The following is a 10,649-nucleotide window of genomic DNA, read 5'->3' as shown; positions in this document are numbered from 1 at the left end:
ACAAGGGAGAATGAATGCACGTGCATGAGCAGTGATTGACACGCAGTTAGACACACCCCCTGGCCCTGATTGGTGCATCTGAACAGGGAGCTGTGGATTTTTGCAAATCACACTACAGGCTGTAGGTGGAGCCAGAGGAAATGACCTGCTTCATGTAGTTCTACAACCATACATTTGACATCTTTTTGATGTTTTTGCGCTTATATCAATTCATGCAGACATGTTCAGGGACCTCCCTAGATAGTAGTAGATCTCAACCCCCCCCCCCAATGTTGAACCCAAAGTTACGCCCTTGGAGCTACATTTCTTTCCATTAGAATATCAAGTATGTTCAAGTATATATCAGGAGGTTCTCTATGTGCTCTGACTCTGTGAAGTGCTCTCTGTTTAGAACCTACATCACACCGTTATATACTGCTCAATTGTGGTCTAATTATAAGAAAAAGAGTATGCAGAGGCTCAAGGTAGCAGACAATGATGCAATGAGACTGATGCTCCGTGTCCCTAGGTGGCAGAGTGCCAGTCATTTGTTTGTGTCCACTGGAGTGCCAACGTGTGAGGCACTCTTAAGACAATTGATGTTTAGTTTTATGTGTCGATTGGACAAGTCAGAGAACCACATTATTGAAGCACTAGTCAGCCCTCTGAAAAGTTGTTATAGATACACTTCCAGGTTAAGACGACATTGGTGCAGCAGCCTTTATATCCTATAGGCTCATATGCAATTTTTATGTATTATTGTGTATCCTATAGGTTAATATGCAATTTTTTATGTGTTTTTATATCTCTTTTTTATACTATGTATACTGTATTGTGTTATATGGACCTGTGTCTGCAATAAAGCTTTATTATTATTATTATTATTATGTATCCATGGGCCACACGAGAAAAAGACAATATGGTGACAGCCGGAAAGGGCAGGCCAAGCCAGGAATAGAGTGAGAGACAACATGACCCTGACAGAGAGAGGGAGGGAGGGAGGGAGGGAGAGAGAGAGAGAGAGGGAGAGAGAGAGAGAGAGAGAGAGAGAGAGAGAGAGAGAGAGAGAGAGAGAGAGAGAGAGAGAGAGAGAGAGAGAGAGAGAGAGAAAGAGAGACAGAAAGAGACAGAGAGAGAGAGAGAGAGAGAGAGAGAGAGAGAGAGAGAGAGAGACAGAGAGAGAGAGAGAGACAGAGAGAGAGACAGAGAGAGAGAGAGACAGAGAGAGAGACAGAGAGAGATAGAGAGAGACAGAGAGAGAGAGAGAGAGAGACAGAGAGAGAGAGACAGAGAGAGAGAGAGAGAGAGACAGAGACAGAGAGAGAGAGAGACAGAGAGAGAGAGACAGAGAGAGAGAGAGAGACAGAGAGAGAGAGAGACAAAGAGAGAGAGACAGAGAGAGAGAGAGACAAAGAGAGAGAGACAGAGAGAGAGAGAGACAGAGAGAGAGAGAGACAGAGAGAGAGACAGAGAGAGAGAGAGAGAGAGACAGAGAGAGAGAGAGAGAGAGAGAGAGAGAGATGACAACAGCTGTTTGTCCTCCACTAAGGACTGAAAAGGCCGGAGTGAACGACAACAGCCGTCTGCTTCTATATACTTATCACTGCGCCTGATTAATGACTAATGTTGAGTAATGTTTCAAGATAATAACCTGAAATAGTCCGGTCCGTCATTACACTCTCGGTGCAAAAGGAGGAGTTTCTAAAAGCAATAAATCCTGGGAAAGGTCTCTTTACCGCAGCGATGCAACGCAAAGACATCAGCGAGGTTTCTGACAACATGTGTGCTGAAAGGTTTTATTTTACCCTCTTGTTTGACCCACTTTGTGTGGCCGGTTAGCTCAGCTGGTAGAGCGGGCGCACATGTGCAGAGGTTTATTCCTCGACGCAGAAGGGCAAGGGTTCGAATCCAACATGTGACGGTTTTTCCTGCATGTCTTCCCCCCCTCTCTCTCCCCTTTCACGTCCCAGCTTTCCTCTAATAAAGGCAGAAATGCCCAAAAAAGAAAAAAATTAAACCCATTTTCTTAAAGTTTCTATGTCAGAAATTTGAAAATTAAAAAAAAAAAAAAAAACAAAATCAGTTCACTATTTTCATTGAATTTGAGGGTTCAATTTGATAGCATTTGAACAAAAAAAAATGACAAAAGAACGTTGAAAAAAAGTGACAAAAATGTCAGAAAGAGCTTCAAAAAACGAGAGGAAAAAAAAATACAAAAAATGTCAAAATAGTGCAGGACAAAAACATTGGAAAAAGTGACAAAAATACTGGGATAAAAGTGACAAAAATGTCAAATGGCGCTTTTCCATCACATGGTACCTGCTCGACTCGCCTCGACTCTACTTTTTTGGTTTTCCATTACGAAAAAAAGTCCCTGGTACCTGCTAACAGGTACTTTATTTAGTACCTCCTCAGTCGAGGTTCCCAGGGAGCTGAGGCGATACCAAAAGGTGACGTGAAAGCGACAGACGGGGGTGTCCTGAACAAACCTGCTATTTTTAAACAGTTTAGCCAGCTGTGTGTTTTTTTTTGCTGCCTCCAGCTTCTTTAGAAACTAAATGTGTCTTCTGGCAACAACACACACCTTCGATGTTCTGTGTGTGTGTCGCGTTAGGTCACGGCAGTTTACTGCGGCGCCGCTTGTTTTACAGTTCTGCGGAGGCTCCAGTCCAGGCAGAGCTTTCACCGTATCCTACATACACACACACATGGCCGGCTTGACGCACACACCAGCGCACAAGTATAAACATCAGGCCACTTTTACATAGAGGTTACACAGGCTAAGGAGAAAGCTCTGCGTGGAGCCTCCACAGAACTGTAAAACAAACTCAAGTGGCCTGATGTTTATACTTGTGAGCTGGTGTGTGCGTCGAGCCGGCATACGACCAGCCACGCTGAGGCGGTACTAAGGTCTGCAATGGAAAACGGACGCACAGTGTGTCGAGTCGAGGCGAGTCGAGCAGGTACCATGTAATGGAAAAAACGCCAAAAATTTGGACCCTAAATAACAAAAAGTTGCATGGTCGACTGGAAGACAACAAAGGTTAAAAGTACGGTTAATGCAAGAGATGGAATATCAACCAATAGAGCAGCAAGAGCTGCTTTGCAAGTAAACATAAACCTACAGGAGAAACACGTGGCGCCTACATCCTGGGAAAAGGTCACATACCGCAGCGATGCAACGCAAAGACATCCGCAAGGTTTTCAATTAAAGTTATCCAGAGATTAAAAAAAAATCCCATTCACGCTCTCAAACACAATGTTGGAGCTCTTCAACTTAAAGTTTTGGACAGACATCAGTCCAACTGTGGATTTCCACTGGTCTGTCAATACCCACCAGGTCCGGATTTGTTGCGGCACGGCTGACAGCTGTAGTCACGAGGACCCACGAGATCTCACGAATTCACGTAGAATAGAACCACAAAACCACCACCAGTTAGTTTCCATCCAGAGGAGTAGAGGGGAAACTACTCTGAGCTGTGTTTTCAAGGTGTAGTGCAGGGAAATATGATCCGCCGTGAGCACGGTGGATTTTATTTTGAAGATTAACCGGATTTTTATTTTGTTTCTGTGCTCGACTTCCTGTCCCGCACTATCTGCCGTGTGCTGAATTGCTGCGGAGCTCTCCGGCGTCCGGCAAAAATAGAAGCTCTGGGTATCTGCTCTGGAGGGCTGGGACCGCCGGAGCTGGGACGGAGTCGGGACGCAGACGTTGGAAATACACACACTGACTTTAATGGAAACCTAATGACTCCGTCGACGTTCCGGAGACGTTCCGGATCCAGTGGAAATTGTCGGTAAAGATAGACAGCTGTGTAGGAACATATCTAGTTAAAAAAACAAAAAAAAAAAAGGTACAAAACTGTGGACAAAAATGTAAAACGAAGGCAATATATCCAATCACAGAGCTTCAACATCTGTTACTTGTGCTTGTAATAGCTGATGGGAGGTATGAACAAAATACCCCGATACGATAATTAATTCAGATTAATTCGCCAACGATGACACCTACAATGGCGAAGCTTTTTGAATTTATGACAGCTCTTTCTGGCGTCTTCATCCCAACAACGATGGCCGAGAGTCACGGACGCCGCCGTGTTTAGAGCCATCTGCTGTGCCAAACTGAACGAAAACCTTTATTTGAAATAATTATTATTTAAACTGGCAAACATGAGTTGTTTCATTATCCAGGAGACTCCTGTGTTCAGGTAGCCTTAAGGCAGCTACACACCGGGCCGATAATCGGCCGTTGGACCGTCTGGCGAGGTCGGTGACTCGAGTCTGGTCGGTGTGTTCCGTGCCGTGGTCCACTGGAGGAGCCGTCGGCCTTCATTTTGGCCGACCTGACATGCTCAATCAGAGACAGGGCCGTCGGCCTTTCATGTCTTCATCTGTCCTGTGAAAATGAAGGCCTAAAAATGCCCAAAAGAATTCTTTAAACACTGTCTACCAATGCCAAACCAGGCCAAATAGAAACCATGCCGTGCCTAATCAGGATTTTTCCCTGGATCAAATTTCACTCAAGACTTCCTGTGGCTTCTTCGCTACTATATAACATATAATAAGGCTTTTATTTTGAAAATAAGCTACAGGATGTATTGAGTTTGCATTAAAGCATGTTATACTGTACAGTGCACCAAACCACAACAAAGCAAACTATGTTGAGCTACAAAACAAACAAAAGTCCTACAGACATATCCAGCAATGCTTGAAGGAGCTTCACTCCTCATAAGCACACCCACTAACCATGCCAAACCAAACCAATCCATGCCAAACCAAGCTCACAAACCTTTCCAACCCGTCTCCTGGACGTCAGGCTGCACTTCCTCCTTCATCTGTGCGACCTCCTCCTCATTAACGCCTCCTAAGCGAGCCAAACCAGGCCAGATAAGAGGGCGGGGTAGCGTTAAAACATTTTTAATACCTGTCCCGATACTGATACCGTGACAACGATACCGGTTCCTAAACAACCTTCTTGTTTTCATACCAGTTTTATAAAGCAAAAAGAAATTACAACAGTAAACATTACGGCACAAATCTTTTTTAGGGCTGTCAAACGATTACATTTTCTTAATCGCGATTAATCGTTGAATTTCTATAAATAATCGCGATTAATCGCATGTTTTATCACATGATTAAAATTCTATTATTTTGCATTTCAGAACAGTTTTTAAGTCCATATTAACAATGGAAAGCCATTCTTACCAGTGGATCTTGATTGGGAATCAAATGAATGCAAAGAAAGTTACTTTTTGAACTTGATTTTAAGATTTGCATTTGTTAATTATATATTTAATCTAGTCACACATTTGAATCTAGAGTCAATATTAGGGTTTGTAGGGTATTGTTTGGTTTGGATACCGGTGCTAAAGCGGTACTTTTAAAATGGTACCGGTGCCTTAACGGTGCCTGAACCGATACTTTTTAAGAAAGTTAAAAAAAAGAAGGGTACTAAACAGTTGGCGACATCAAAGAACGGCTTGTTTATTGCTAAGGCCATATCGTCAAAATTAAATGTTTAATAATAATGTAATCACTATAACAATAACTTATTTCACTAGTAAATAGCTGCTGAATGACAAAAACAACCACCAGATGGGAAAAGGGCATTTAACAACAACTTTGAATGCACCACGAGACTGTAAATTACCAGTTTCATTGAACGCAACGTCTTTGTTTTTCCGACAACAGCAGCTGCAGATTGTTACATCCCGCTGTTGAATCCTCTACAGTAAAACACAGACAAACTTTACACCGTTTAGCGTTAGCTGTCAGCATTGTAACCGTGTTTAATCCAGCTACTAGCTAGTGGTAGGCTAACGTTAGCTGCTGTCGAGTATAGTGTTAACTAGCTAGCTGTAGGCTAATGTTAGCTGCTGTAGAGTATAGTGTTAACTAGCTAGCTGTAGGCTAATGTTAGCTGCTGTAGAGTATAGTGTTAACTAGCTAGCAGTAGGCTAACGTTAGTTGCTGTAGAGTATAGTGTTAACTAGCTAGCGGTAGGCTAACGTTAGTTGCTGTAGAGTATAGTGTTAACTAGCTAGCGGTAGGCTAACGTTAGCTGCTGTCGAGTATAGTGTTAACTAGCTAGCTGTAAGCTAACGTTAGCTGCTGTAGAGTATAGTGTTAACTAGCTAGCGGTAGGCTAACGTTAGTTGCTGTAGAGTATAGTGTTAACTAGCTAGCGGTAGGCTAACGTTAGTTGCTGTAGAGTATAGTGTTAACTAGCTAGCGGTAGGCTAACGTTAGTTGCTGAAGAGTATAGTGTTAACTAGCTAGCGGTAGGCTAACGTTAGCTGCTGTCGAGTATAGTGTTTACTAGCTAGCGGTAGGCTAACGCTAGCTGCTGTCGAGTATAGTGTTAACTAGCTAGCGGTAGGCTAACGCTAGCTGTTGTTGAGTATAGTGTTAACTAGCGTCACGTGCAGCAATGTTTGTGTAACGTCTGTTTCAGAGCATCAGAGAGAAGAGCAGACATATCAGTGGCACCGGAATGAGGCACCGAAATCCGTGTTGCTATTCCTGCAGCAGCAGGATGTGTTACGAGGAAGTACGGCAAAATAGTCGCCTGTTAGGCACGACGCAAAGCTGAGAAGTGAAAATAAATTAATAAATGGCAGCATGTGATTAATACGATTAAAAAAAAATTAATGCATTATGCTCGGCCCTTGCGATTAACGCGTTAATGCTGACAGCCCTAGACTTTTTATTTATGTTTCAGCTCCGACTACGTGAGCCTCCTCTGAGTAACGTTGAGTTTTTCCTGCGTGTCTCTACGACAGCCAATCACAAAGATTATTAGATCTTGGTAGAAGCATGCTGAGTGCTGATTGGCTCAGTGACGCTGATGAGAGTTACTCCTTAAAAAAAGGTACACTGTGTAGTGTTTGAAGTATTTTATTAGCTAAAATCAATGTCATCATTCATAAATATGTCCTCATTGGTGTAAAATGACATCTGCCAATGATCTGACTTATCCTCGTAAGTGAAGAATTTCTTATCTGTATTTACATCGGACGGGCAAGTCCAAGGAGGCTTCCATGTCGTTTTGAAAACCTATAATGGCTGAGAGGGACATAGAGCACTAGAGTACCTGTCTAGCTAATCCACAACGCGTTTTCGTTCAGAGCCAGCGTCACGTGACTGAAACCAGCTGAGACGGAGAAGGAGATCAGTGAGAGGCGCTTGTCACTGCCCTTAAGTTCATAATGGAGGATAGTACTTATGCCGAGCCACAGGAGAAGGAATCCTCGTCACCAAAAAAGCGAAAAAGGGATTTAAAGTGCCCATATTATGAAAAAAACACTTTTTCTGGGATTTGGGGAGTTATGTTGTGTCTCTGGTGCTTCCACACACATACAAACTTTGAAAAAAATCCACCCATGCTGTTTAGAGTGAGATACGGTTTCTGAATGTGTCCTGCCTTCAGTCTCTGGGTGAGCTGTTCAAAATCGGCACGGCTTGTGACGTCACAAGCTGAAACGAGTTGGCTAACCGCAACCATTAGCTCGTAGCGTTAGCATGCTAACGCTAATGCTAACGCTAGCATGCTACCTCGTTCTCAATAGCAAAGCACTGCTACAACACACACAAGTTCACCATAACCTACAAAAGAACTACTTCCATGTGCGCCCTCATTTAGAAGTCTCCCAGCTAATCCTGCCTTGTAACTGACTGACGTTGTAGAAACAGCCTTTCTTTTACTGTCTATGGAGCTAGCTAGCTGACATGATCTACATCTGAGCTACTGCACATGTGCGAGTGCAATCAAAGATAGTACAGAAGAAGAAGAAGAAAAGAGGTCTCACTCTGTAGCTAAAACAGAGACCAGCTGAAAAGAGGATCTGCAGCAGTGAGAGAGAGCGGTGCAGTACAACAACAATATGGTGTTTTTTGAAAATTAAACCATGTAAACCTATTCTGGTACAACCTTAAAATACAATTATGAACCTGAAAATGAGCATAATATGGCTGCTTTAAAAAGGCAACGTGACACATAACGGCTACCGTAGTTTCAACACGCATTAGAAAAAGCGAGGCGCTAGAGAGCACTATTCGTTTTAATGCAAAATACAATTTCACCGCTAGATGGGAGAACTTCCTACACAGTGTACCTTTATAAAAAGGTATTGAATGAGAAAAGGATGAGAAAAGTATGCGATGACGATATTCCGCGCGATAAATAAACAGATATTAAAGTGTTATTAGTTTCTGCTGCTTTCAGTACTCTAACACACAAATAACTGCTTGTTGAATTTAAAACGAATAAAAAAGGAAATCATTTCCAACATTATGTTACGGAACAAATTAAACATTTAATTGAACACAAAAAAACACAGCAAAAAAAAAAAAAAAAAAAAAAAAAGTGCAGTTTTCTGCCAATATTTTCTTTCAAATAACACAAAAAGGAAACATCGCAGACGTTTGTGATGCGTTTACTGCGGCAGCTGATATTGCGATGATGATAAAAAACGATATATTGTATATGTGCAGCCCTGTGGGCCCCATGTTGCACCCGGCGCAGCGCCAAGCCCGACGCAAGTGTCTTTGCTAGTTTAAGACCGACGCAGTTGTCAATTTCCCGTCCAGCGCCCACGTTGTTTAAACAGCAAATGCACCTGCACCCATCTGTGGCCCATGGGCGTGTTCAGGTGCATTCTGGGAGTATTGCTATCTTGAGGCAGCGGGAAGTGATCGCACCATTGACCACCAAAAACCTGGTCTAAAGTCAATAACGCAGCATTTCATTGTTATTTTAACAGAGCATTAGTAAAATGCTCCTAGGCTCGTGCACAGCGAGCGCACACTATGCTTGTTACACACACAGGGACGCACAGCAGCACACACACATGCAGAAGATTACTAATAAAAATATTACGGTGCAAATCCTCCATCATAACAGCAATGCTCCAAGGTCCAAACACGCCTGGCTTTTAAAGGGAACGGGAGATGATCTCTGATTGGTTGATTGCATGTTACGCCCAAAACACACCTCTGATTAATGAAGACACTAAGTACAACCCTTTAGAACCATGCGCCCGGCGCACGGACACTTTTTTCCGCCGTCAAACTAGCAAAAGTGGATTTGGACACGCCCTAAACGCACCTGCACCAGGCGCTTCACGCCGTGCGCTTATAGATCGTTAAAATAGGGCCCCTAGTATTGAATGACGAAGCATTTCCCGATACTTAGGTGGCAATTCGGTCGGTGATCAAATTCGGTACCCAGCCATTGATAACAACCAAATCAAACCGGGTCAAACTTTACTTCTACACCGATCCTACCTGTCTGCTGCACCGCAGGCTCCGCCTCCTCCTGTATCAGCGGCTCCGCCTCCTCCTCATACACCTCCTCTTCAGTGAACACCTCCTCCTCCTCCTCCTCCTCTTCGGCGTGGATCTCCTCTACGGGAGCAGAGGAGGGGGAAGAGGAGGAGGAGGAGCCATAATGGCGGTAGCGCTGCATGGACCGTCTCCGATCTCAGCCGAAACCCCAAAAAAAACAGGGCCGAGCCAGGCCAGAACCAGGCCAGACGGCAGATACACACTGCACACTAAACCGCCATAAAAATGAATTCACAATATTTATTTCAGAATACGAAGTGACGAACACACGATGTTTAAGTACCTGATGAAACCAGACTGAAAAAAGACGACTTAAAAAGTCACCAAAAAAGTACTTAAAACTTTCCAAAAGACATGACAAAGTACTTCACAAAAAGTGTATAAAGTACAAGTACTGAATCAATGAGGTGGTGCAAAGAGATGAAAACAATCCCAAAAGAACTAATATTCCAAAGTTTGATCGCCCGATGTGGAAAGCAGCGAACGAGGAGGAGGACAGAAGGTGTCTGAGCCAAGCAGAAGAAAGAGAGAGCTCCTCCTCTTCCTCTCAGCACTACAGTCCACCGTTACAGAACCTGATCCACACTATTATTAGAGCCTGGGACACTGTGTGTGTGTGTGTGTGTGTGTGTGTGTGTGTGTGTGTGAAATGCCAGAGAGGACAGAATAGCCCACCAAATAACCTTGACACTTGTTTGTCCTCTCTCTCACACACACACACACACACATACAATATATACAGACAATTACAATTACAATTAGAGCTAGGCAATATATCAATATTATATCGTATCGTGATATGAGACTAGATATCATCTTAGATTTTGGATATCATAATATGGCATAACTGTTGTCTTTTCCTGGTTTTAAAGGCTGCATTACAGTAAAGTGATGTTATTTTCTGAACTTACCAGACTGTTGTAGCTGTTATATTATTTGCCTTTACCCACTTAGTCATTATATCCACATTACTGATGATTATTTATCAAAAATCTCAATGTGTAAATATTTTGTGAAAGCACCAATAGTCACACTGCAACATCGTTGCGGTATCGATATCGAGGAATTTGGTCAAAAATATCATGATATTTGATTTTCTCCACGTCACCCAGCCCTAATTACAATGCATAACAATAACTCACAAACACAACATATGAGATCAACTTGCACACACACACACACACAGGTTTGTGGCACTATCTTTGTGGGGACCCGTCATTGACATAATGCATTCCCTAGCCCCTTACCCTAACCTTAACCATCACCACTAAATGCCTAACCTTAACCCTTACCCTCACCCTAACCATAACCTAATTCTAACCCTA

General features: G+C 43.0%; 1 protein-coding gene across 1 annotated transcript in view; it reads right to left on the bottom strand.

Moving 5' to 3' along the window:
• The window catches only part of LOC116036902 (calponin homology domain-containing protein DDB_G0272472-like), a 32,438-nt gene extending 22,612 nt beyond the window's left edge, over positions 1–9,826 (bottom strand). Inside the window, exons 1-2 of the mRNA XM_035998320.1 lie at positions 9,265–9,826; positions 4,769–4,843 (exon numbers count right to left, since the gene is read on the bottom strand). Of these exons, the coding sequence (XP_035854213.1) occupies positions 4,769–4,843; positions 9,265–9,445 (256 nt within the window). The 5' untranslated portion in view covers positions 9,446–9,826. The remainder of the gene's footprint in view (positions 1–4,768; positions 4,844–9,264) is intronic.
• Positions 9,827–10,649: the final 823 nt, after the last annotated feature.

Source organism: Sander lucioperca, chromosome 23, assembly GCF_008315115.2.
Source record: "Sander lucioperca isolate FBNREF2018 chromosome 23, SLUC_FBN_1.2, whole genome shotgun sequence".
Taxonomy (NCBI): Eukaryota; Metazoa; Chordata; class Actinopteri; order Perciformes; family Percidae; genus Sander; species Sander lucioperca.
The sequence above is the reverse complement of the archived record's forward strand: the minus strand, read 5'-3'. Positions and strand labels throughout refer to the sequence as shown.